Source organism: Polyodon spathula, chromosome 10 (assembly GCF_017654505.1).
Source record: "Polyodon spathula isolate WHYD16114869_AA chromosome 10, ASM1765450v1, whole genome shotgun sequence".
NCBI classification, from domain to species: Eukaryota; Metazoa; Chordata; class Actinopteri; order Acipenseriformes; family Polyodontidae; genus Polyodon; species Polyodon spathula.
The window spans coordinates 47,630,715-47,658,693 of record NC_054543.1 but is presented as its reverse complement, the minus strand read 5'-3'; the positions used below and the strand labels follow the sequence as shown (position 1 = coordinate 47,658,693).

The following is a 27,979-nucleotide window of genomic DNA, read 5'->3' as shown; positions in this document are numbered from 1 at the left end:
GGGGTGCAGCCAGCAAGCCAGTGCAATGACACTGCTTGGATCAAGGGTGCACAATTCTAGTCTTGGAGAGCCATTCTGCTCACTTAATGAAACAGTAAACTACTAAAGGACCTGGAGAGAGGGTTAATTGTCTTATTCAGGCCACCAGTGGAAGCTAGTTAGCAGTAAATTACCAGATTATATACCAGCAGATTTAGTTTAGCTGCTTCCAAATATTTGTGACGAGTGGCAGCCACAAAGACTAACATTAGCATTCACAGAAGCTACTGTGGAAGTTTAAACCCAACCACTAAATTAGCCAGAATGTATATATTGGTTTACAGAAAAAAAAAAAAAAAAAAAAAAAAAACTTTAACAGATTACTGGAAAAAAAAATAAAAGCTGTAATCTGCAAACAAGCAACAACAGCAATAAAATCAATGTATTCACTTTTTTGATTTTCTGTTACCTTTTTCAGAATTTGTTTGGTTTTAATATACAAAAAAATGTTCAGAGCTGGTAGAAGCGTATAAAACATTCTTAACAACCAATGATAACATTGGTTCTTTTAAGCCATTTTAAATACTGGTAGCTGCCAAAAAGATAATAGCTGGAAATGATGTGATTAACCTGATTATACCCCTTCTCTGGGACAAAGAAGACCTCTGACAAAAAGATATATAAAAATAAAAAAGACAATATAGTAACTGTGCCTATAATAATACTGTACATTGTGGCATGATATAATATAAAATAAAACAAGAAAGCATGCCCCCCCCCCCCCTTGACTAGTACTCATTTGTGAGGTCCATGTCCACAAAAACTCTGCACCGTTTGAGACTTGGCATTATATGTACGTATTGTTGTACCTCGGTTAATAGAAAGGAACCCAACTCTTAGACTTTGCACCAACCTTAAGGGAGGTTGGTAGGGTCTTACAGAAAGTGAAATATGATGACGACTGTATATCATAAAACAGTTTGTTATATATATATATATATATATATATATATATAAACTAACACACATATACAATATAGCAAATTACAAACACAGCATACTAAAAAAAACAATAAACAAAAAGTACTTTACAACACAAGCATTCCCCAACCGGCACCATCAGTGTCACGTGACCTTGTAGAAAACGAAGGACTGGCTGTTGACATGCCAGTTTCTATTAGATTTTCTGTTAATCTACCCAGTGAAAGTGCTTTGCCTCTGAGGCAGTCAGGCTGGGGATTGCCGTGGACATACTTTAGAACATGATAGTCTGGCTCAGACTGTGCTTGCCGATAAAGGAAGGGTGTCTTAAAATGAGATTAGAACTGGGGTTCATCCTAGCCTGCTTGAAGCAAGTGCACATCTTGAACAGGTCCGGTTTTCCAACAGAAATCCTGTCTATTAAAAAAGTAGCTTTCTCAAAGCTTTCACCAGATACATTTTCATTAAAATGAATCTGCTTTTAGACTGCTATCTTTATTTGTCAAATTGTCATGAATGGTTAACCTAAACAGGTCCCATCTTGACCCGAGCTCACGTCAGTAACATACCTCACTGAATACCTTTATAAGGTAATATTCTCACACACACACACCAAATTTACAGATTCCAGTTAGTCTTAAACTAAAAACATTTCAGTGATTAAACTGAACTGCCTCCAAACGCTCTAGTAAAAAAAGCACCACACTTACAAAGTACACATTGTAAAGCAGCCACAGAAATCTGTCACTTCAACCCACTGACACTACATTCTTATATTGAGTTTTAACTGACTGGAGGGCACATCAAACCATGCTCTGGGTGGGTGGTTGCATGCTTTGGATTCTGGGCTGATAAATACTTTTAAAGTAAATATCGCACACTGCACTAGTATTAATTATTATGCATAACTAAATTAAATTCATTGTTGATAGATATTTAAAAAGAAAAACAAGATTTAGAGCTGAACATCTGAAGGAACTACAAAATTCACTGAAGTATACAGCACAAGACTGGCTTCAAATGATGCACTCCATTTTCCTTTGCCTGCTTGGGAGTCTGAGGAACCACAAAAGACAGCTGCAGGATTTAAAAAGAACTTGCACAAATAACACCCAACAAATGTTAGGGGCACCGTGGAATTCATGAAGGGGTGTATGATTCAGGCTTACAAGAGGTTCCTGTTAGCGGAAAAGTAGGAAAACCTCCATGTCAGTTTCAAAATACCTCGTTTTTTTATTTATATATATTTTTATATATATATTATAATAAATGTATTTAAAAAAGGGGTTCTTCATGATTAAAAGTATTGTTGTTATTATCCAACGGTAGGACGTAGGACTAATCCATAGTTTTGAAATGGGTCGGGTTGTCAGGTATTTTGTAGCATAAAAAAAAAATAATAATAAAAAATAATAATAAAATCACACACAACAACAACATTTAGAAAATGTGTTTGTCATCCAGCTTCCTAATGCCAGACTAGTCTCTGTACAGATCTGCAGTAAAACTTCCGTGGAATTAATCGGATTTATGGCAGTAGAGGTCTTTAAGTGCTTTAAGTTCTTCAATCAAAGTTTTGTTCTGGTTTTCCAACACAGCCACCCGGTTCTCCAGGCATTTCACATACTCCTTTTTCTTCCTGCGACACTCCCGCGCCGCCTCCCTGCCGCACAGAGAAAGGGGAGGGGAGTTAATGTGGGGTCAACACCAGAACAGTGAAAACGAGTTTTCTAGCAGACATTCCTAATACTCAAACAGACTGCCATGGTCATCCAGATGTGCGAGTACCTGTTTTTCATGAGGCGCACTTCTCTCTTGCGAGTCGCTTCCTCTGCTGTCTGGTGAGTGGGCAGTGCTGGGGAGGACGCCATGACCACGCCCGGGGCGATGGTGCTGGTGGGAGCAGTGCGGATCTGATAGGCCTGGACATCCCCGGAGGCAGCTGAGAAGGAGACACAAAGAGGTTGCAACGGGCTACCCAAGCCTCAAGTTCATGCAGAGTGAGGAGCATGCAACAGTCCCTGGATATTCACCCATACAGCAGCAGCATAGTAGTGCTGTATCTGGCCATCTTTTTGCATCTAGGAGCTTGTCAGGCTGTCAGGCTAGGTCAGTCCCACAGAACCAAGAATGAGATCAGATTACATAAGCAGAAAGCTGCCCTCTCAAAACAACCTTAGAGTATGTGGAGGCATCGTTGGCACCTATATGTTCTTCATAGGCATGGGTCTCCTGCTAGATTTAGCTGTCCCACTTACTCAAAAAAAAAAGTGAAATACTGGAAACGGTGAATTTGCGAAAGGGCCCCTTTATACAGTCAAATACAGTGCAGGAGTCTGTCGCGAATCGGACTGTGGTGGGACCAGAGTAAGGGCAGATATGTAAAAAGTCTGACAAATGAATCCTGTTTTAAATACCATTATACACAGATGTAGCAATGAATACATTTGCACAACTGTTTTGAGATTCAGCTTCTATTACAGAGCTCCCCTAAATCCCTTGTTTAGAAAGATACAGTATTAATGCTTGTGACAGAGTAGGCGTCTGCCGTGTGGGTGTGTGCATTTGCTGCCGCGTGACAGGCCGGAGATCGAGACGGGGTGAAGTTGATACGTCCCGCAGGCAAACAGGATTTATTTACATATCAACACACTGAACAGCTCACGAGACACTACCAGCAATGGCAGCGCACGGAGCACATTCAACAGTGTATGGAAACCTTGGTAGGATCTACAATCTCTGAACTAATCTTCTCTGTTCAGTAACAAACAAGTCAGCAGTTTTCACTTGCTTACTCACTCTTCAGTATCCAACCCTGGTTCTTTCTTTCCCACACAGGCGAATTTTAGCTTCTTTAGCCCAATTGGCTTTGGTTTTGCAGCAGCCCTGAGGTGAACCTTTTTATACCGACACCCCGCAGGAACACACCTACCTGCTGATTAGATTCCACACAACAGATAGGCTGTCCCAGGAGCGCCAGGTACTTCATTAATTAATTACAAATAAACACTATACATTTACAGAAAACCCCCTCTTCACGCGCAGGGCTGTATACACTTTAGGTTAGTGTCTGGTAATTTACACAGCAGCAAAATGCATACGTTTACAAAAAACCCAATCTTTCAATTGTAAACACAACTAGCTTTTTTGCATTAGCACTGCAAACGTGGGTGCCATTGCTTCAGAGCTTGACCATGGTGGGTATGTAACGGGCGGATACACACTGGATTGCTGTGCAATTTACTGACAACACAGCCAAACCGTCAATTAACCAAAGCATGTACTTAATCTTTCTCAAACAGTACAGGCACTAAATAGTTAAAACACTGAATTAAAATAAACATTTAAAAACACACAACAACTTTGCAGCACCTTCTATTAACCCTTCTGCTCCCATAAACACGCCACCTGTTTGAGGTCTGACTGACATAACATGACTTTCGGCTTGTATATCAGGAAAAATATCCACCGAAAGTATACCGGATTATACCTGAAGATTATTAAGAGAATAACGTTTTCACCCTATGATGAAACATAATGTACTCAAGTTCAATTCTCTTTAGAAATGTCTCTGTAAGTGTAATTTAGTGATCTCCTACCTAAAAACTGTATCAGTGGTAGCCACAACTCCCAGGAACTAGGATCAGAAAGAATTGTATAAATACCGTGTCTGGTTTTCATTTTACACCAGATTGTTTGACAGGTGCGTAATGTGAAGAAGTTCACCACCAGACAGATCTGTCAACTCATCAACAACATCTGTAAAAAAAATATTGTTTCTTTCGGTTCAGTAAGCATTCCTGGTTATGTAAAGCAATGTAATCTGCTCTCCGGTAATGCTGTGCTTTAAAATCATGGTATATTCAATAATCGAAACCGAACATACTGAAATGCTGTACCTCATAATAAAAGTGATCTCCATTGGCCTGGGGCTTTAATGAAATGCATTTTGATTGGAGAAATACCCCTAAAGTTTATCCTGTGACTATTTCACTAGAGTTAATATTTTGTTCATTTATTTTTGGGTTTATAAACATTTTGGACGATTTGGCAGGATTTCTGGCAAGCTTGTACTTTGCTGAACCTCCTGTCCAAAAAATATATCAAATAAAACTCACCTATCTAGCTTTCTGTCTATCTAGCTTTACTTTCGTTTTGAAAGTATATAAAACCATCCCTGATTGGTTGTTGGAGCCTTTGGAGATGTCAGTCATTTGATAAGCAACCAATGGTTGTTTAAGAAGGCTTAAAATGGGCGTCTGACGTCACCATTACATCATGGTTCATACATGAACGATTTCTAGCAGTGCCGTAGCGGAAAGGTTAAACATCAAGCCCCACTTGATGGGACTTTGTTTTTCTTTCTTCTTGTTCTGGCGTCACTCACCTTGCACAACTACCTGGTTACTGGGCACCAGTATCTGCTGCCCATCAGAGGTCTGTGCGTACTGTAAGATTGTAGTACCAGGCTGAGCTGCAGCCGCATTGCTCATGGTTAGCGTCTGCAGCCCCTGCATTCCATCAGTGCCATTGTTAGCCAGCTGAATGGCACCTCCCTGTGTGATAGCAACTGGGGGGGGGGGGAAGCAGAGGAGAAATAAATCAACACCTGGGCTGAGCCTTTCAAACAAGAGGCATGAATGTTAATGGCTCATACCTGGCAGACAATTGCAGCACACATATAAATATCCATACTATACATCTGCTTATTTAACTAACACAGCAGCTAGTTTACAAAGGGTAGGGGAACTGAAGATTTGTATTTATGAGGATTTTCTGAAATTAACAAAACACAATTAAAATTCAGTGATTAAAATTTCTAACAAATTTGAAGAACGAATATTTTTGTTGAAACAGTCAAAGGAAAAGTAAAAGATTCACATAAAACATCTTTTCCCACTTACTGTATTGCCCGGTGCTGGTCTGGTATATTGGTGTTGGCACAGTCACCGTAGTGATGGCAGGAGTGGACGAATCCTCTTCTGATTTCTCTTCCTCAATCCGGGGAACTCCTGGGGCGTCCGATGAAAGATCATTCAGGATTTTTCTACCAATGGAATAAAAAAAAAAAAAAAAGGAGCAAAAAAATCAGATGCCAGGGACAGCATTATACAGTACTTGAAAAAATATCAACTTTGCGTTTGTTTGTCAGACAGATTTGTAGTAACTTGGCGTGTACAGACTACAGTTACTGGCATAGAGGTACACAACAGTATGACAATTAATACATACATTCATTGATTTGGTAAGCTCAAAATACCATTAAAATCATATTGCTATTCCACTATCACTTCCATTCTTGTTATAAGGCAGAAAACAAATCGCACCGTGCTGCGAGTTTATTTCCTGGGATCGCTGTGTATGTACACACACACGTACCCTGGCTTCTGCAATGGGAGGTTTGTACAACACTGTGGTAGTTACCTGTAGGAGGGCCGTCTCGAGAGGATCTCTCTGCGTTTCTGAGAGTCCGTCACACTGTCCACCGACTCCTGCGAATCCTCGCTCTCAGCAATCGTAGAAATCTGCAACAAATCGCTAAGCTCAGTCCAATCCTTATTTAATGATGTATTTATTCAAAGATGTGAAATATGCAAAATCGAAACACGCTTTACATTTCTTCACTTCCACATGCATTTAACAGAGTGCGCCTTCATGGAAACTCCGAATGAAAAACGCATGATGGAATGAGTAGTGTAGTAAATAGGTAGACTTGCATAGACACAGTTGTCAGTGCTCACCTGCACTGTCTGAACCTGCGGAGACTGGATGACTGAGGGTTGTGCAGCCTGTATGACCCCGTGCACCTGAACCGTCTGTCCGTTTGGGAGCTGAACAAGAGTCACGGTGGGGCCTGTAGATGTAGCGTGAGCCCCTGCCATGGACACCTTATTTAGGAAAAAAAAAAAAACAAAAACAAAAAGGAGGAATTGTGTCAACACAACAGAAAACGGTCGATATGCTGGAATATGCTAGAGTCCTACAAGTCTAGCATTTACTATAGTTGAGCCTGGTTTGCCAAGTTTATCACCATGCATTACCATTGGGAGTATTGAGGATCCCTGGTAGCTGAGCGATGTGCCTGCACTCCTATCTGTACCTGTGCCAGCGTTGCAATCTGTGGCTGTGCCTGCACTCCAATCTGCTGGTTTTCCGTCTCTGTGACAGCAGCCTCGCCACCCCGCTGAGTCTCTGCTCCAGATTCCATGGTCATTTAGTTTGCTGAAGACTGAAACACAGAGAGGAAAAGCCACATTAACAAAAACAAAACTAACAACCTACCCTGCAACAACTCAGGCATCACTCAAGGCACAGCGCTTTACATTTTGAATACCACAACGTAGGATGTGGAAAGTGGATTTCAAATGAGATCAGAGCTGTACAGTAGTTTTTACAGTGGCTCTGAAAAGGATGAAACAACTGTTGAGACCCATTTGCACCAAGCATGGCATTCTGTTGGTTCAAATAGTCTCACAGATAAGCAGTCATGCTCCATTCATCCCTCTATTCCAAAAACGATAAACAGATGTCTAGTGAGTTAAAACATGCATACACATGTTTTGTAGGTCATAAATGGATGCTTCCAAATCATACAAGTGTTCATAGATTCAAGTTTTCTGATGAGGTAAAGCTGGGATGCAAGTAACACATAGAAAGCGATCTAAAACATATTTGAAGCTCTGGAGAAGAAATGATTATGACATTGCTTCTATACTTTATTGCTTTATTTCTACTGTTGGATGCTGTGTTTACCCTTAAACAGAATCATTTATTTTCTTTCGTTTTTGGTGATGGTCGATATCCTTCAATATACTGGACTAAATCCTCATAACAATTAAGATTATTTTGTATAGCAGAGCTCTTATGCAAACTCGCATGCAAAATAAACCATTTCACTTATGTGCTAGTATGAGAGAAACATGCACAGCCTAAAGTAGGGAAGTATTTTTCCCTATTATATATTTTTTGCAGTTGGGTGTTGGTCTGAAGTTTGAAATACATTTTTTATTTATTTTTTCCACAAGATCAGCGCCCTCTGGTGGCTGATGTGAACACTGAAATGTTGACTGACCCTCTCCCATAGAGGGGGTCCTTATCATGTATTTATCGCATATTACTTGAAAGATTTTTGTAAAATAAAATATATCATCAAATGAATATGATTTAAGCCAAATGTAATCTGAAATATCTATAGTGGGCAAGGAGCATATGATAGAAGTTTGATGAAGACAGTTCAGTAATTGTGTAGAATGTGAGGGACGGAGATGAGCACATACAGGTATACAGTATTACACACACACACACAGGGAACCTGAAATAACCTGCACACTTTTTCGTTGTGTTACATTGGTAGTTTATTGAAATCCTAGACACCACATTAAGAGACAGGTTTGCTGCTGACCAGGCCCAACTAGGTAGTGTGCTGGAGTAGGGGCCCTACAGGGGTAAACTGTTGTGCTTGTGATACCCTTGGTGAGGGAAGACAAAGCAACTTTTTCAGCAACAGTGGCCTGAAACTTTGTTCCACACCAGGAGTCCTAGTCTGAGGCAACTTTGCTGTATCAAACCCTGTCTCCCCTGGAGTGCTGTGCAGTGGCCTGAAACCAAGCTCCAAGCTACAAAGTGGCTTCACGTTCCCTCAGCTTTACTGTTGATAGAACAACAGCCTCTGGTGTATGTAAAACTGCAACATACAGCTTTCACAACATCAGACATGGGCAGCAATTCTCTTGAAAAGCCATAGGAAAGGAAGAGATTCCATTATGTGGCAAACCTGCCAGCTTTAACAGTGTATTTTTATTGCTCCCATCCTTACAGACGGTTTAACTACTGAAGCACAATAATACACCCTCCAGGTAGGAATGTTTTCACTCCCTTCATCGTTAGCTGTGAACATAAAAGACTAGCCACTTGTGCACCACTGCCCAAAATCAACTCCAGACATGATGTGATAATATGGTGAAAATAAGGCTCATTGCATAGATCCTTTCCTGCTTTCATTATGTGTTTAATCAGACACACATGCGCTTGTTACCTAACACTGTGGCTGATGGAACTGGTAGTAAAACCTGGGATGAGTGACACTGCTATGTAATAGGAGTCTTAGTGTCATCCCTGATTATGTGAATGCAGATGCATTCGAAATAGTCAAAACCATGCTTCTGTGATTTTTCTTTTTAAATCTGTTTTTAAAAAAATTGGGGAAAACATTTAGTGGTTGCTTCCTTGAAACCCACACTATGCCTCAAACAAACATTTGCTTTGATCACTCAATACTACAATGATACCCTGAGATTTTAAAAAGGCAAAACGTTTTATTTTTGTAATGGTTATAGTAACATGTCCAGTAAAAATCAGAAACCCACTGTAGGGCATAGGTAAATCAAAATGACAGCATACGGTGTACCACTTAAGGGCACAGTAGCAGTTACAAAAAGTCTAAATAGAATTAGCACTATCTTCTTACGAAAGGCTGCTAGCTTGCAGGCAACATGCCTCCGTCCAAGTGCTCCTCCCTCCTACACTGCGTGTGATAATACATTTTCACTTTCAATTTCATGGATTTAAAACATTATGAAGTAATCGTTGTATTGATAAAAAAGAAAAAAAAGAAAAAAAAAAAAAAAAAAAAAAAAAAAAAAAAAAAGATTAGATATTGTATTTATTTACGACGTGAATTACCCCGGGCATTTTTTAAAATCACCTCTCATATCCGAGATATTTACTCGTCAGTCGAAATTGCCCGCCCTCGTTTGAAAATCGCATGCTGTTCAGAGCGTGATATTTCAACCGAGTGTGGGATGACAAGAAAAGATGAACCCTCTATGGAAGGTGATAGTCCTAATTTATACACTTACATAACATATATTAGATACGTATGCTACAGTGTATATATATATATATATATATATATATATATATATATATATATATATATATATATATATAATATATATATACGGTCGCAGTTCTTCAGTCTGTTTAATCACGTGTGTGACCAAATCAGATTTAAAAAAAAAAAAAAAAAAAATGTAAATACCGCCTTTTTTCGTTTGCTTCCAAGACAATTAATCTTGAGTGAATAATTTGCAGTAGCATTCTTTACTCAAATAAAAATTAAAGTGTTCCGTATAAAAAAATAATTAAACAATAAAGCTAAATAAATAAATAAATGCGTGTTGTACGTTGCTGAAAACCCCACACCCACGGCGTGTCTTCATATCCCGTACAAACGTGTATATTTGCAACCTCCTGTCATGTGGAAAAGACGTGAATAAAAACAATGCTTTATTCGAAAATAACAATGCGGGGGGTTAGCTGCTTGTGCTTCAGAGACACCGGTGCAATTTATCGAAGCAGAGCAAGTTCCAGCGCACCCTGTCTGCGCTTCTCCCGGGCTCCAGCTCTCAGATTCCCGGCCGCGCACTCTCCTCCCTCCCCGGCGAGCAGACAGCCCGCAAGCCCCGCCGCCGCCATGATCTCTTTGTTTCCCCCGGGCCGAGCCGAACTAGGCTGGCCCCCTGCCTGGGACTTGTCCCTGCCACCCCCCGGACACTTCTCTCCTCTTACCGGTACAGGCTCCCTCCGTCACTCCCGGGCCCCCCGAGCTCCACTTTTATTCAGGCCGACACGTAAGAGACCGCGTCAGGCTACACCTCCGTCGCGTCACCGGGAACAACAACACGGAGAACGAGAGAGACGAAAATGAGCTCAGCAAGTACCATCGAGTGAAATCGAGCTAGACCCGAGACATCCCGAAGACTGGCCGAGTGTTGCCGAATGATGTCCGAGCTGCACCGGAGAAACACGGACATTCCTCAACCGTACTGAACTGCACGCAAGACAGATATGCGTATTCCCTCCCACGCCGGACAAGCAGCTGGGAAAAACCTGTTATACTGAGGAACAGCAGGATCTCCAGGATGATGCGCTTCAGAATGTGCTTTTACAGAAAAACATCCGTTCTGGCTTTTAAATGATATATATATATATATATCTATATATATATATATATATATATATATATATATATATATATATATTACTAAGGAAAGTTTCTCTAGCCCCATTCTCTTGACGTTTGTATTTCTTCAACAATGTCTGTTTTTTATTTAGTGCCTGATTTCATGCTTTATTCAAGAAGATGGCAGCATTGTTTTACAGGAGCAAATCTAATATTATCAGAGTTTTGACCTCCTCGTTAACCCTGCCCTGAGCAGACACACGAAGAGCTGCGTACTTCCCGTCCCGCAGTGTGTCTGGAGCTAGCGAAATGCCCATTTATTTAACCTCGATTCTCACTTCTCACTTATCTAAAGCCCGTTTCAGACAGAAGTGCTTGTACGCTGTCACTGCTTCACGCTGTCGAGCAACGCCTCTTGGTGCTCCAGACTGGGAGTGATCCACTATTACAATGTCATAGTTCAATTGCTAATCACCAAGTGGGCATTTTACCCATGCAAATTGACTGGGCTAGTTTGATCTACTTTTACCCTGGCCGGGATAAGCTACCGCTTTGTTTAGACCATTTTACAGTGGCAACGTTATAGTGCTGAGTGTGAAACTGACCTGCTTGATAGGGGTGGATTTATCTGACCTCGATCTCTCCTCGCTCTGAGTGCAAGGCTGAAACAATTAACCTTTTGCCCTCATTCTGAAGCCAGAAGGAAAGGCAGGGCAGCTGCTGTATGTGGTTCGTACAGCGCAAACCATGAAATCCAAACAGAGCTGCACGCCTGTGGTCTGTGGTTCTCGTCAACATTCCAGCTGTGACATTTGGAAAATGCAAACAGCAGACTTTGCGACCAAAATATTTGGCAAATCGCCCATAAAACCCATTTTGCTGCAGAAATTTTGCGACCTGTTGCGATATGTGAAATATGTATTGTTACTGGAATTTAATATTTGGTTTTTTTTTTCATACGCAAAAAACGCATAATAAAAGGCTCGCAAATATTTATGGCTTTCCATAAGTATTCCTTCTCAACAAGACAATGAAGTATTATTTCTGACCAGCAGGTGGCAGCATATGACAGCATTTAAACGTAAGGGTTCCTTCTTCCTTCACAGAGAAGCTTATTGAAGCCCTGTGCATTTCGGATCAAATTTAATTGTGGACAATTTAGTGAGGGACTGAGCCCCTCAACAGGAGATTGCTTGTTATGGAATGATCCAGCTGGGGTAACATTGTTTAGGGTTAGGGTTAGGGTTAGGGTTAGTGAGGGACTGAGCCCCTCAACAGGAGATTGCTTGGTATGGAATGATCCAGCTGGGGTAACGTTGTTCCAGGGTTAGGGTTAGGGTTAGGGTTAGGGTTAGTGAGGGACTGAGCCCCTCGACAGGAGATTGCTTGGTATGGAATGATCCAGCTGAGGTAACGTTGTTCAGGGGTCAGTAAAACATGTTCACTGTGGTGACTGGACCGTTATTGAATTGTGCAGTTACCCAGAGGAGTGATTGAGTTACCATACGAGTGCTGTGTACTTACTGTTTTGCAGACATTTTCTAAACAGGACCATCCCTTAGTCTTTTAATGTATCTCTTAGGACTCATTAGGTCCACTTTACTAAGATGTTAGCAGCTGCACAACAGATTTTTGCCACAAATAGTTGAGTGATTTATTGTGTTTGAATTACTAATCACTCACTGAAATGCATTTTTTTGGGGCACGTACGCACACACACACACTCATACACTGACACACAAGCACGCGCGCACACACACACTGACGCACGCACTGACACACAAGCACACGCACACACACTGACGCACGCACGCGCACACGCACACGCACACGCACAGCCACACATTGACTCTCACTATATTTGTATTTACTATTTCTAACTCCAGTCAGTCAAGATTCCACACATGGTGAAAGTAAACAAACTAAATAAATATTAAAAAGGTGTTCTATAGAGTGGGGATGTCCAGGCAAATGTCAATTTTTCAGGAGTTACTATCTTTATGGGGACGTTTTCCCAAATTTTGCATCAATAAGATGCTTTCTGGGGAGTGTCTCAGGGCCAAGCTCCGCAATGCTCTCTTTATTAAATGGACACCCTTATCAAAACATTTCCCATGGTTGTATTATGCACCTACAGTCATTTATTTTTTAATATGCTTTACCATACCTCTCTATAATTTACAATGGTTGCTTGTGCTTTACCATTCTTTCACTATGCTGTATTACACTTTGCTATGCTTTTAGTATGGGAAACTTTCATAAAGGCCTTCCCAGTCTCCAGGGGCTTCATACTTATTGGTGAACAAGAATTCAATGTTTTCATTTATTTCCATACAGAAACAAACCCATGATGCTAATAATGGAGTACTTTATAATTCTCTATTTTGCAGTTGTGTATTTTTGTATGTGTTTATTATCCTCCGCTGTCTGTTCTTAATCATTTATTGCTGTTCTGTGCTCATGAATAATTGGCATGTCTAATAAAGTCACCAGCATGTTGTACCTTTGGGAGCAAGGTGGAATTTCTGCAATGAAATCCTGAAATATGATGTGATCAAACAAGTTTCACAGCCCCGATCAGCATTAACCTTGGACTGCTTTACTAATTCATCCTTCATTTTGGGCTGCATTTTTGAAGTGCTTGTGTCATGTTGTTATTTCCCCTGATCTCTCAGACTAGACTGTACTGCAGACTGGACCAGAGAGTTCACTTTTATAGAAAGCAGCGGAGCAGCAGGCATCACATAGGACTATAAATGAACTGTATTGCATTTCACACGACTCCCACATAGCCATCAGTGTGATTCACAGTGTGGGGTGAGGAGAGGCACATTGGGAATTGTGCAATGGAAATAGATCAGTAACCAGTTTATGCAGTACACTACAGTACAGCTAGAGGGGGCTGCTTCTAGATTTCAGTGGGTCAGTGGGGATTGTTAATAAACAGAAGTCACGTGAATTGGATCAAAGAGTTTAATAAGCCCATGTTTGTTTTAAATTGTGTCTCCATGTTTTGTTGTAAAATGGAAATTTAGAATTTGACGAAGGGGCTGCACTTTGTTGAGATGTTTCTCTGCAGAAATTCTGCAAAACTATTTGTATTCGTTCCTGTTCTGGCTCCTCTTTTTAATTTCCACAAACCAGTCCCCTCGTCAGGTTAGCGTTAGCCGTCTCTGCTCTGAACGTGCAAAGCTGTCTGAGAGCCGCATCTGGAATAGCTGCAGTTGAGAGAGCTCAGAAACACCGTGTGTAACACAGCTGCTCCTCAAAGGGACAGCATTCTCACTGACGCAAACACAAGCGAAAGAAAAACACTGATCACGACTGCAAAACAGGCTTAGACAGAGGCAGCTGCCACTGGGCTAAAAATAAGGGTCAACTCAAATCTGCGCTTTCCTTTCCCGGCATAGTGTAAATGTGCTCCCCGGGGCAAGACCACCACGCCCCATATTATATGAAATGGGTATGTGTCACTCATACACAGTACAAGATAATATAACATACAGTATATATTTAATCTACTGTATGACTAAGTACATGTTATATATAGCTCTCTCCATAACAACGTGAAAGATATTATCGGAAAACAGTCTCCTCTCGCTGAGTCGCTGGCTGTCCCGTGAGCTGTCTCAGATGAGCTCTTCTGCTGTGTCTTTCGTCTTCTTGTTTTGTTGCTAGGTGGCTTTGTTTACTCGGCATCACAGGCAGTCATCACAGAGAAAGTCAAACCGAGATGAGGGCTGACACAAAACCTGTTTGTGTTAATGGGAAACAAGAAGGCGTGGGATGAAAGGGCCTTTTGATGCTCGACTTTTATTCAGCCTTAAGCTTTCCTTGGCAGGACCAAGAGAAGCAGGGAGGCTGAGTGTGTGTCTGCATAAAGCTCACAAGAGCACGAGGAGCACGGAGGCTGGGTGTGTGTCTGCATGGAGCTCATGAGCGCATGAGGAACAGGGAAGCTGAGTGTGTGTCTGCATGGAGCTCATGAGCGCATGAGGAACAGGAAGGCTGGGTGTGTGTCTGCATGGAGCTCATGAGCGCATGAGGAGCAGGGAGGCTGGGTGTGTGTCTGCATGGAGCTCATGAGCGCATGAGGAGCAGGGAGGCTGGGTGTGTGTCTGCATGGACCTCACGAGCGCATGAGGAGCAGGGAGGCTGGGTGTGTGTCTGCATGGAGCTCACGAGCGCATGAGGAGCAGGGAGGCTGGGTGTGTGTCTGCATGGAGCTCACGAGCGCATGAGGAGCAGGGAGGCTGGGTGTGTGTCTGCATGGACCTCACGAGCGCATGAGGAGCAGGGAGGCTGGGTGTGTGTCTGCATGGACCTCACGAGCGCATGAGGAGCAGGGAGGCTGGGTGTGTGTCTGCATGGAGCTCACGAGTGCATGAGGAGCACGGAGGCTGGGTGTGTGTCTGCATGGAGCTCACGAGCGCATGAGGAGCAGGGAGGCTGGGTGTGTGTCTGCATGGAGCTCACGAGCGCATGAGGAGCAGGGAGGCTGGGTGTGTGTCTGCATGGATCTCACGAGCGCATGAGGAGCACGGAGGCTGGGTGTGTGTCTTCATGGAGCTCACGAGAGCATGAGGAGCAGGGAGGCTAGGTGTGTGTCTGCAGAACTCACGCATGAGGAGCAGGGAGGCTGGGTGTGTGTCTACATGGAGCTCAGGAGCGCATGAGGAGCACGGAGGCTGGGTGTGTGTCTGCATGGAGCTCACGAGCGCACGAGGAGCAGGGAGGCTGGGTGTGTGTCTGCATGGAGCTCATGAGCGCATGAGGAGCAGGGAGGCTGGGTGTGTGTCTACATGGAGCTCAGGAGCGCATGAGGAGCACGGAGGCTGGGTTTGTGTCTGCATGGAGCTCAGGAGCGCATGAGGAGCAGGGAGGCTGGGTGTGTGTCTGCATGGATCTCACGAGTGCATGAGGAGCACGGAGGCTGGGTGTGTGTCTGCATGGAGCTCACGAGCACACGAGGAGCAGGGAGGCTGGGTGTGTGTCTACATGGAGCTCAGGAGCGCATGAGGAGCAGGGAGGCTGGGTGTGTGTCTGCATGGATCTCACGAGTGCATGAGGAGCACGGAGGCTGGGTGTGTGTCTTCATGGAGCTCACGAGAGCATGAGGAGCAGGGAGGCTAGGTGTGTGTCTGCATTGAACTCACGAGAGCATGAGGAGCAGGGAGGCTAGGTGTGTGTCTGCATTGAGCTCACGAGTGCATGAGGAGCACAGAGGCTGGGTGTGTGTCTGCATGGAGCTCACGAGGACACAAGGACCCTTCAAGTGCTTTCAGTCTGGGTGCTACAGAAGAACAGTGTAATGAATCTGCTCGCATCAGAATAAGACCCGCTCTGAACTTTCCACTCCAGCTCGCTCTTTAGCTGAACAGTAAGACGTTCCTCTTTGAACTGCATACTTTGAGGTTCTCATTCAGCCCTTTCCTTTGCATTCAATTCAATGGGCTGAGGTGCCAATTCATTACAAAAAGCTAAAGCATATTTTCATAGCTGGATACTGTGAAACAACTGCATGCAACAGGTTAAAACTAACGAGGAAATGCTTATACTTTGTATACTCCTTTTATCTTCCCCAAGACAATCACATCAACACTTCACGCTGCTAATGGAACACACCTTCTGAAGATTCACCCATTCATCAATTCCTTTTCATCAGTCAATGGTCAACCATTAATTACAAGAGACACTCAGCACAGGAATTTCCAGCAGAATCAAAGAAAGGCTAGACCAAATTATTTTAGTATATTAAAAGAAACAAGATTATATCTTTTCTCTCTTCTGTACCTGTAAATATCTCTATCTTCATTCACCCCTCTCGCTTTCTCTTTTCCAAAATATTTGCTTCTTGTCTCCCCAGTTCTCGACAGTCCAACCGTTTGTGTCAACGCAAGCTCTCATAGGGACATATACAGTGCGTTGATTTTTCAAGTCCTGTGTCTCCCATTGCATCACAATAGAAAGAGCATTGCCTCCTGAGAAAGGTCTGTTCAGTTCACAACACGTTTCACTCCATGAGTGCTTCATTGCAGGTCTTCTCTGTGTGAGAGTGAGAGTAAGTGCTTGTTTAACTGCAGCCCCTCTACCCTCCTCAGTGCCTCTACATGCAACAATACTGCTCTACATAAAAAGCAACAAGGCTGCTACAATGGAACAAGGACTGGTCAAAGAACTGACCTGCTACAGTGGAAGCAGACATGCCATGTCCAGTTTTGAAGTTTTTTTTTTTACTTGGGCCACACCCTTCAAAAAGTTGATCACAGTATTTTTGTGCAGTATTTTTTCCCCATGCTTATCCCATGGTTTTACTATGAATTTCCCACAGTTTACCCTGCCATGTTTGTTACACTCTGCTGTGTTTTCACCATGGTAAACGTTTATAAAGGCAGGTGCACGTCTGTTGCGTTTTACGATATACTTTGCACACGTCTGCAGGCTGGGCAGTGGTAACTCGATTTTAATATTCCAATAGCATCACAATTGTATGAATTAAGATCACTGTGCAAATATGTTACAAATCCATTGCATTGCCGTGGCTGGGGGTCTGATCCTGGTCCTCTGGGTAAGATATTACAAAGGCGTTCCAATGCTCTTTTATAATATTCTTGTTTCGTACGGGTGAAGAGCAGGGTGGGTAAAAGCCCTGGACTCTCGCTGCCTGCTGTTTCACTGAGCAATGTGTTTATATCCTGGCGCCCCTTCTTGTGCTCCTGGCACTTCTGAACTAACAGACAGAGGGAGCGGTTCTTTGTTTATTGTGGGATCCATGTCAATGCTATTTTGGTTGCTGCAACCACCCTAAAGTGCTGCAATGATACTGTCAATGGACAATGTGAGTCAGAAGTCGAGTCGTATCTGTTTGGAAAGTATGAGTCAGTTGAAATACCCTAAAGAATGCTGCATCTGCTATAGTACTTCCAGACTCAGTAGAAACTGGGGTTTAAATATAAGAGGTATGACTGCAGTGTACACAAATGAAAAAAAAGTCCTGAAATAAATTGTTATTTAATTATGAAACATTTTGTGTGTATAAAAAAAAAAAAAAAAAAAAAAAAAAAAAAAAAAAACATTTATACTATATCGATATATAATGCAACCATATACTTGATAGTTACATTCAAGTAAAAAGCAGGGAGACAAATTCTTGCCCCGTCATAAAGTCGCTCACGCTAAATATATTTGAGGCATTGTTTATCACAACCAAAACAAAACAAAACATTTTCCAGCGGAACAAAAATAAGGAAACTCAGTGGCTGGGTGTTGACAGTTTGAGCATCTGTTTTGTGTTTTCGTGATTATCTAAAACCTTTATTTTTAAATACTTGGTTAAGTCTTTGCCACAGACATCCGCATCATAAAATATATCCAGTCGACAACATCTCGGCCAAGTTTTCTATTGAATTGCTTATAAAAAGGGATGAAATGTAAAATATTTACGGTTGGTTTCACTGCCTCTCATGATCACTGATCTATGGCACATAACTCTGCATGTTTTATATTGAAACTAAGCAAAGTGGTAGCTCGGGCAGGAAAGTCACTTTTAACCTCAAATCACAGAAACATAAGCATACTTCAGGCGCTTTCAATGCTCAGATCGTTTCAGTTGAATAGCTAGTATCTCATTTTTCAATCGATAAATGATATGTCCAATTACTGTGCGTCAGAGTTAACCTCCTCCTCCTCCCTAGCCTCCACCTGCTTTTTGGCTTCTTCTAACAGGGGAGGCCAGCTTTCCTGCCCCCCTGCCCTTGGCTTCTCTACGATCAGCTACAAGCGATCTTCAAGCTAATTTATGAACCTCGAAAGCTGAGGCCATTATAGTGTAAAAATATGTATAATGTAATAGTGTTGTCTGGTCTAAGCTTTAGTAAATAGCCTTTCACGTCAGTTTCCTGACTGAATCTTTAAGAACAAGTCCTGACGAACTTCAAATCAACAGACCCAGATCTAGTCTGATCAAGGTGAAGAGAGAAGATTGCAGTTTCCAGGACAGTCGGAATGTGCAAACAATTATAGCTGGAATCAATTGCCATTGAGCTTTGCTTCAAATGGGACTGTCACATAGGACATAACACCACCTGATGGCTGCATGCTGTAATTGCTACAAAAACCTGAATGAAAAAAAAATCACTACTTTACAAAGCTACCCCTGAGAATCTGGGACGGTTGGAGGCATGTGCTGTGTGTATCCCCCCCACTCACTCCGATAAGGCTTAACTTCCAGGGTGTTTGTGTCTGAATCATTGGAAGCAGGGTTCTGGCCCTGCTCAGCTTTCTATTTCCGGCTTGCTTTGTGCTATGGGCTGGGTTCCAATCTGGGAAAGCCTGGGAGGAGAGAATAGGTGGCTTTGATTCATTTACCATCAGCAAATAATATTTACTGCCTGTATTCATAAAGTAACTCCCTTAACAAAGCAGGGTCCTTGAGCTGCAGGAAAGCACACTCAGTATCTCTGCTTTACTGCAGGCTTCCTCTTCCTGGAAAAAAAATTGAATCCTGATAATATGAAGCAACAGGATGGAGGACAGGGCCCTGCTATATGTTTGTCATTTATTTGCAATTCTTTATTTTCACAGCTGGGGAGACTAGGGTTCGTTGGTGGATTTTCCACTCTTTTGGCTTATTGACAGAAACAAAATAGTGACATCATCACGGAACTTGTCCATCTTTTGGGAACGCATGCATGCACATTAGCTGGGGCAGGCAGCATCTGACACATGGGTATGTTCAAGGCTGAACTGGATTTGTTATCTTGCATTGACTTCTGGATGATAACACACAGAATTACTTCTATGCCCATCGATGAACATGTCTTCAGTGAAGTGAAGCTAGCCAGTTGCTGTATGAAACCACCAAATAAATAAAGCAACTGCTGATTGTATTTCAGTGTCTGGTTCAGATTTATTTCTACCATAATAAAGGGAAGAATTGACTCATCACACATATTCTTCACACATGGTTTTAGGACCCTGATCTTTTGGGCAAACACACACCCATGACAAGGAGGGTTGTGCTGCACTGTATGCTCTCGTCGTTTTTTAAAAGAGCAATCTGTCATTCTGTGCAAAAGAAGCAGATTTAACGTAGTCTTTGTAAAACATGCTGGTAATTTCAGACTATGGTTCATAGCCAGTGTATTTGAGCTATAATCAAAATAATTAGAGCAGCCCGGGTCCCTGCATAAGCAGGGAAGACAATACGCTGAACAAATCCAGAGCTGTTAAACATGCAACAAGCTGCATTTACAAATGATAAAGAAACACAAAGAATTCAACAACAAATGATAAAGAAACATAAAGAATTCAACAACAAATGATAAAGAAACACAAAGAATTCAACGACAAATGATAAAGAAACACAAAAAATTCAATGACAAATGTTTAGACTGGAAGTCTTCAACAAAGAAGCCTTTGTGGAAAGACTTCTAGTCAAACGGTGTGTCATTGGATTTAATTTCCACACTAAACTTGGGTACCCATCATATTCACTCACAAGTCATCCTTGGTATTCAGTGATTGTATGTACAATTATGCACTGTGACTGCTTGCTGCACAGATTCTGACATACAATACCATCACCACAGTATATTAGCCGATATCCTGCATGCTACCATATCAATACCATTGTGCTTCAACAGGAAGGAATAACAAGTTGTCCCCTGCAGAAGGGATAGTGCATATTCATCCAAGGACCTTCATTGGCTAACAGCAGACAGAGCAGCTTGCTGTGCAATTCTGAGGTTGCACAGGGGGTTGAGCAAAACTGGGGGAATCCATTAGGGAATTCAGGTCCCCTTTGTCATCACCAAAGAGTCATACTGTGTAGGATAGATTGGAACAGCTCTACAAGGTTATGTTAAGCTGGGATGTCTCATGATTATAGTACACTTTTATGATAACAACACAAAAGAGCGTTCTTGTTTGCTTGCATGTGGAGCATCGTGCAAACCTTTGGGGCATCAGCAGATCAAGGCTGTGAATGGTGCTTCTGTTTCTCCCTGTATTGATTCAAACAACAGCTCTTTATTTGAATGAACCATACTGATTATATGAGTACTTCATCTAGAACAGATAGCTAGAAACGGACTGGGAGGTGTTAGCACTGCTCTTCTTGATAAGAGCCTGGCCTGCTTAGTGCCACTGCGCTGTCATGGGATAGGGTTTAATGGGTTTAAACGGGACCTCTTTATTAGTTCACCTGAGCAAATATACATTGATAACTTCAAAGATCTCTGCAAATACATCTAGGAAGACTAAAAGAAACCTAGAATCGCTGTTGTGGAATTTGAGGTTTCTTTTTGTATTTCTAAATTGAGCACTACTGACTGTTTAATAGTTATGGATGTGTAGTACAGCTGTGGGGTACAATACAGAGATGGCTGCTTTTGGCTTGGAGTTTAAAGCCAGGTATCAGAGATGCTGAACTGTGGTCACTCCATTTACTCCATGCTTGCCACTGAAATCACATTTTATCAGATCAATTACAGATCATCTGTCTGTCAAAACAAACAAGGGGGGTTGCATAACAAACCGCTGCAGATTTAGGGTCAATTACACAGGACAGGCAGGATTAAGATTATCCCCAAGCATAACATTGGCAGCTGATCAAACAGGTGTATAAAACAGAAAACATGATGGTCTAGATAAAAAAAAACACCTTTGTGTTATGTTTATTCTCTTTAAGAGTTGTTCAAATAAGCATTTCAATTATTACGTTTTAATAGAATGAATCCACAGCAATCTTATCACCTGAAGTCAGAACTTACAGCAATTAAAAGCAGAAACAAAAGAAATGAGCAGAACTTCATTGGCAATATTGTTGGGTGCTTGGCTGCTGAATGTCATGGTGTCTGAGTAAGAAGGATTGCTAGGTGATGCAGGGGGATTGATGGCTGTGGCACCAGGGAATGGAACAGATACAAAGAAGGGACATGCTTAAAGAACAGAAAGAAACACTTGGATGCTCAGTGGAAAATTCAAAAGCGACAAGTTGGAAAATAGCAAGTATGAGCTGTGCCGAAATCTAAAAGAAGCACAGATGGTTTGAATTCAGCCCTGTGTCTGTGTCTGCAACCTTTGCCAGGGAAAGTCAGGCATGATCCTTACAGCAATATACAATAATGCTTTTAACATGCAATCATACAATTATCCGGTAACACTTTACATGAAGTGTCTCCAATTACTGGGTATTTACATAGCTGTTACTTAGTAAATGCATGTGTACTTACACACCATTACAATGTTATTATGCATAGTTACAATGTACTTAATGTGTAAATCTTTTTGCATGCTATATGTAAGCAAGTATCAGAAAAGGGTTAGAGGTTTAGGGGGGTTAGGTTTAGGTTAAGGGTTAGGGTTAGGGTTAGGGTTAGGGTTAGGGTTAGGGATAGGGTTAGGTTAAGAGTTAGGGTTAGGGTTAGGGTTAGGGATAGGGATAGGGTTAGGTTAAGAGTTTGGGATAGGGTTAGGGGCAGGGATAGGGTTATGTCATGCAAAAAGATGTACAAAGAAGTACATTGTAAATATGCATAATAATGCAAGTACACATGAATTTACTAAGTAACTGCTATGTAAATACATCGTAATTAGAGACACTTCATGTAAAGTGTTACCAGTTATCCAATAATGGTTTCAAAGATCTCAGTTACTAATATTACACACTGGTCCCATCACTGATGAACCCTAATCAATGTAACACACCATACCCTGCACCTTTTGAAAAGCTCTGTATAGTGCAAGCCATGGGCTGACTGTCTAACACAAATCTGCAAGTCTTGGTACATTACCATTGGGACTCCCTCTATTTTCCTCTGCAGCAGGAAATGGGAAATTTAGCTCAGCTTCTATAAAAGATTTCTAGAGGGAGGACACGGGATGCAGATGGAGCAGATAGAAGGATATCTCTGTGAGTGCTTTTTGTTTCTTCAGGGTAATGATAAATCATAACAGAGTGCAGTGTTGCCAGGGCATGGTAACTCAGAAACCCATCTGTGGAAAACCTGGAACAATGAGCCACTCAGACTATAGGCAAGATTCCCCTTCTCTATGGGAATATGAAAACCTGCTGCAAAATACATGCTTATTAGAAGGAGCTTCATTTCCAATAGTTTTGCTCAACAGTGAAAATCTAATAAAATGAAATGATTTGCTGCTTGTAATGATGCCAGTTCTGTCGTGCTTGTACTTCCATTCTCCCCCCGCAGGAAACATAACAAGTCATGTACCACAGCAATTAAGGTCAGCAGGAACTGGGCTAATATAAGTAGAAACTGGGGCTGTGCAAAGCAGCAGGGTTTGTGAATACAGTTGACATATAAACTATATATCAGTGCTCTCCTGTGTGTAATGCAACAAGACCTACAGCTCCTGTACTGGCAGCTAAAGCACATTTCAAGCACTAAACCAGACAGTCTGCTACCTTGTAATTGATGGAGCTCTACAAGGTTTAAAACCATTAATGTTTCAGTGCTTGTATGAAACTTACATTGCCTTCCTACAAGTACCAAGCCAGCTTCTTATTGTTATTGCATTGAACATACTGCATCCATGCATGTCTTTATACAAGTGTACTGTGGTATACCATGGTACAAGCATAGCAAAGTGGAGTGAAGTATCATGAAAGATAGTAAAGCATTGTGAAGGAACAGTTGAAGCAAGTTAAAAAGCAAAGGGGTCCTCAACAGATTCATCTGTTATGGGCATGACTGTGTGGTGTGCAGGGTGAGTCATACAGTCAGGGGAGTGCAGGTTCGCATCCTGGCTGTGTGGTGTGCAGGGGGAGTCATACAGTCAGGGGAGTGCAGGTTCACGTCCTGGCTGTGTGGTGTGCAGGGGGAGTCATACAGTCAGGGAGTGCAGGTTCACGTCCTGGCTGTGTGGTGTGCAGGGTGAGTCATACAGTCAGGGGAGTGCAGGTTCGCATCCTGGCTGTGTGGTGTGCAGGGGGAGTCATACAGTCAGGGAGTGCAGGTTCACGTCCTGGCTGTGTGGTGTGCAGGGTGAGTCATGCAGTCAGGGAGTGCAGGTTCGTGTCCTGGCTGTGTGGTGTGCAGGGGGAGTCATACAGTCAGGGAGTGCAGGTTCGTATCCTGGCTGTGTGGTGTGCAGGGTGAGTCATACAGTCAGGGGAGTGCAGGTTCGTGTCCTGGCTGTGTGGTGTGCAGGGTGAGTCATACAGTCAGGGAGTGCAGGTTCACGTCCTGGCTGTGTGGTGTGCAGGGGGAGTCATACAGTCAGGGGAGTGCAGGTTCGTGTCCTGGCTGTGTGGTGTGCAGGGGGAGTCATACAGTCAGGGGAGTGCAGGTTCGCATCCTGGCTGTGTGGTGTGCAGGGTGAGTCAGGCAGTCAGGGAGTGCAGGTTCATGTCCTGGCTGTGTGGTGTGCAGGGTGAGTCATGCAGTCAGGGAGTGCAGGTTCACGTCCTGGCTGTGTGGTGTGCAGGGTGAGTCATGCAGTCAGGGTGGTCATACAGTGCAGGTTCACGTCCTGGCTGTGTGGTGTGCAGGGGGAGTCATACAGTCAGGGAGTGCAGGTTCACGTCCTGGCTGTGTGGTGTGCAGGGTGAGTCATACAGTCAGGGGAGTGCAGGTTCACGTCCTGGCTGTGTGGTGTGCAGGGTGAGTCATACAGTCAGGGGAGTGCAGGTTCACGTCCTGGCTGTGTGGTGTGCAGGGTGAGTCATACAGTCAGGGGAGTGCAGGTTCGTATCCTGGCTGTGTGGTGTGCAGGGTGAGTCATACAGTCAGGGAGTGCAGGTTCACGTCCTGGCTGTGTGGTGTGCAGGGTGAGTCATACAGTCAGGGGAGTGCAGGTTCGCGTCCTGGCTGTGTGGTGTGCAGGGTGAGTCATACAGTCAGGGAGTGCAGGTTCACGTCCTGGCTGTGTGGTGTGCAGGGTGAGTCATACAGTCAGGGGAGCGCAGGTTCACGTCCTGGCTGTGTGGTGTGCAGGGTGAGTCATACAGTCAGGGGAGTGCAGGTTCACATCCTGGCTGTGTGGTGTGCAGGGTGAGTCATACAGTCAGGGGAGTGCAGGTTCACGTCCTGGCTGTGTGGTGTGCAGGGTGAGTCATACAGTCAGGGGAGTGCAGGTTCGTATCCTGGCTGTGTGGTGTGCAGGGTGAGTCATACAGTCAGGGGAGTGCAGGTTCACGTCCTGGCTGTGTGGTGTGCAGGGTGAGTCATACAGCAGGGGGAGTGCAGGTTCGTATCCTGGCTGTGTGGTGTGCAGGGTGAGTCATACAGTCAGGGGAGTGCAGGTTCGTATCCTGGCTGTGTGGTGTGCAGGGTGAGTCATACAGTCAGGGAGTGCAGGTTCACGTCCTGGCTGTGTGGTGTGCAGGGTGAGTCATACAGTCAGGGGAGTGCAGGTTCGCATCCTGGCTGTGTGGTGTGCAGGGTGAGTAATGCAGTCAGGGAGTGCAGGTTCACGTCCTGGCTGTGTGGTGTCAGGGTGAGTCATACAGTCAGGGGAGCGCATGTTCACGTCCTGGCTGTGTGGTGTGTAGGGTGAGTCATACAGTCAGGGGAGTGCAGGTTCACGTCCTGGCTGTGTGGTGTGCAGGGTGAGTCATACAGTCAGGGAGTGCAGGTTCACGTCCTGGCTGTGTGGTGTGCAGGGTGAGTCATACAGTCAGGGGAGTGCAGGTTCGCATCCTGGCTGTGTGGTGTGCAGGGTGAGTCATACAGTCAGGGGAGTGCAGGTTCACGTCCTGGCTGTGTGGTGTGCAGGGTGAGTCATACAGTCAGGGGAGTGCAGGTTCATGTCCTGGCTGTGTGGTGTGCAGGGTGAGTCATACAGTCAGGGGAGTGCAGGTTCATGTCCTGGCTGTGTGGTGTGCAGGGTGAGTCATACAGTCAGGGGAGTGCAGGTTTCGTATCTGGCTGTGTGGTGTGCAGGGTGAGTCATACAGTCAGGGGAGTGCAGGTTCACGTCCTGGCTGTGTGGTGTGCAGGGTGAGTCATACAGTCAGGGGAGTGCAGGTTCATGTCCTGGCTGTGTGGTGTGCAGGGTGAGTCATACAGTCAGGGAGTGCAGGTTCACGTCCTGGCTGTGTGGTGTGCAGGGTGAGTCATACAGTCAGGGGAGTGCAGGTTCGCATCCTGGCTGTGTGGTGTGCAGGGTGAGTCATACAGTCAGGGGAGTGCAGGTTCACGTCCTGGCTGTGTGGTGTGCAGGGTGAGTCATACAGTCAGGGGAGTGCAGGTTCGCATCCTGGCTGTGTGGTGTGCAGGGTGAGTCATACAGTCAGGGAGTGCAGGTTCACGTCCTGGCTGTGTGGTGTGTAGGGTGAGTCATACAGTCAGGGGAGTGCAGGTTCGCGTCCTGGCTGTGTGGTGTGTAGGGTGAGTCATACAGTCAGGGGAGTGCAGGTTCGCATCCTGGCTGTGTGGTGTGCAGGGTGAGTCATGCAGTCAGGGAGTGCAGGTTCACGTCCTGGCTGTGTGGTGTGCAGGGGGAGTCATATAGTCAGGGAGTGCAGGTTCACGTCCTGGCTGTGTGGTGTGCAGGGTGAGTCATACAGTCAGGGGAGTGCAGGTTCGCATCCTGGCTGTGTGGTGTGCAGGGGGTGTCATACAGTCAGGGAGTGCAGGTTCACGTCCTGGCTGTGTGGTGTGCAGGGTGAGTCATACAGTCAGGGGAGTGCAGGTTCGCATCCTGGCTGTGTGGTGTGCAGGGTGAGTCATACAGTCAGGGAACGCATGTTCACGTCCTAGCTGTGCCAAGTTGCCAGTCTTCACTGACAATTCCAGGGGAAGCTTCACATTGGTACTACCACGGTACAATGGCCCTACTAGCCAGGCACCTGGTAATCTCAGATGGACACCTGCTTTGCTGGCCCTTGTCCTCCAGACGCCAGTAGCTTGGTGACATCTGCATTCGTTCCTGGGTGTAAAAGCCCACTGAACCTTCAGTTCTCTTTAGCTTTGTGGGGAATTTCTGCGTTGAGGTAACTGCACATTCTAAATTGGGAAGAAAACCAGGGGTAAAAACCATTTGCATGTACAAAAAGCAAACTATGGTAAATGCATATAGGAGCTTGGCTAATTAAAACATTACATTTCAGAAGGTGCACGATGAATCATTGAAGCCGGCTAGTACTCTGAACCAACATAAACTTGTTGGAATCATTTCAAAGCTCTCATCACATGGGTTGCAGAGAATGCGTGTGTTTGTCTGAGATGCTTCCTATAGTAGAGCCTCCACTATCTCTCAAGGCTGGGATCGAGGGAAGGATGCTCGTGGATTCAGTGTGTAGAGCAGAAGCTGAGCTGATAGATCCTGGACTAAATCCAAACAGACATGTATTGGGAATGAACTTATTTGACCTTCAGCCAGTGCTACTAATGAAGAGAGTTGGGGGTTCTGCCTGTAAACATCCCATAATGGTGACAGCGGCGGGATCCTATTCTCTTGCCTAAAGGAGAGATTCAAGAAGTCAAGTCGTGGAAATGGAAGTCTAAGAAGCTTAGTGTGGCTAGGACAGAGGTGGGAGATCAGACACCAGCTGCAGCAGTACACCTGCCAGAGGTGACCAGGAGACTGGATCAGGGTACACCTGTGCGAGCGGCAGTGCATACAGTTCCTACCCCAACAGTGAGTCAAGCAACAAAAAGAAGTACTATGGGGGAATTCAGTACTATAATGGAGACACTTATGGAGGTACAGAGAGCACAAATTGATCAACAAAGAAAACAACAGGACATGCAAGAAAGGAGAGAACAGCGCATTGAGTGGCTAATAAGGCGAACGCTGGAAGGCATTGGAGAAAAGATTTGATGCTAGTTAACTCCAGGGGCAGTGGACTGTATAGCCGAAAGCCCGGACAAGGAGAATAGAAATCTCATAAGAGCGAGTACAGAACCCGAGAGTCCGCAGAGGCAGCAAGCTTTTTTACACCGAGATATTGACTAGAGCCAAAGTTAGCTCGGCTATCTAAGGACGATGATACTGACATTTAGTTGAACGCGTTTGAAAGTATGGCACAAGCCTGTAGCTGCCCAAGAGAACACTGGGCTACCCTCCTGGCAAGTTTGCTTACTGGAA

The 27,979-nt window shown here is 43.9% G+C and overlaps 1 protein-coding gene across 3 annotated transcripts; it reads right to left on the bottom strand.

The window, feature by feature from the left end:
• Positions 1-2,359: 2,359 nt before the first annotated feature.
• LOC121322469 (cyclic AMP-responsive element-binding protein 1-like) lies at positions 2,360-10,744 on the bottom strand. Of its 3 annotated transcripts, none has more exons than XM_041262508.1 (8): positions 10,531-10,701; positions 7,061-7,189; positions 6,702-6,848; positions 6,385-6,485; positions 5,865-6,007; positions 5,348-5,530; positions 2,749-2,902; positions 2,360-2,623 (listed from the first exon to the last, which is right to left on the bottom strand). In XM_041262508.1, the coding sequence occupies exons 2-8, from the start codon at positions 7,172-7,174 to the stop codon at positions 2,479-2,481; spliced, it is 987 nt and encodes a 328-aa protein (XP_041118442.1). In that variant the 5' UTR covers positions 7,175-7,189; positions 10,531-10,701; the 3' UTR covers positions 2,360-2,478. The 3 variants fall into 3 exon arrangements, with proteins under 3 accessions (XP_041118442.1, XP_041118444.1, XP_041118443.1); XM_041262509.1 differs by lacking the exon at positions 2,360-2,623 and adding an exon at positions 4,626-4,719 and having other exon boundaries at positions 2,818-2,902; positions 10,531-10,744; XM_041262510.1 differs by lacking the exons at positions 5,348-5,530; positions 5,865-6,007; positions 6,385-6,485; ... (1 more) ...; positions 7,061-7,189; positions 10,531-10,701 and adding an exon at positions 4,626-4,715.
• Positions 10,745-27,979: the final 17,235 nt, after the last annotated feature.

What these genes read in the sequence shown, in the direction of transcription:
- LOC121322469 (XM_041262508.1), bottom strand. Translation starts at nt 7,174, where the DNA reads ATGACCATGGAATCTGGAGCAGAGACTCAGCGGGGTGGCGAGGCTGCT. An exon ending in GACCAGCACCGGGCAATACA is followed by an intron (nt 5,531 to 5,864) that starts GTAAGTGGGAAA and finishes CCCCCCCCCCAG; the next exon opens with TTGCTATCACACAGGGAGGT. An exon ending in GTGCGCCTCATGAAAAACAG is followed by an intron (nt 2,624 to 2,748) that starts GTACTCGCACAT and finishes TCTGTGCGGCAG; the next exon opens with GGAGGCGGCGCGGGAGTGTC.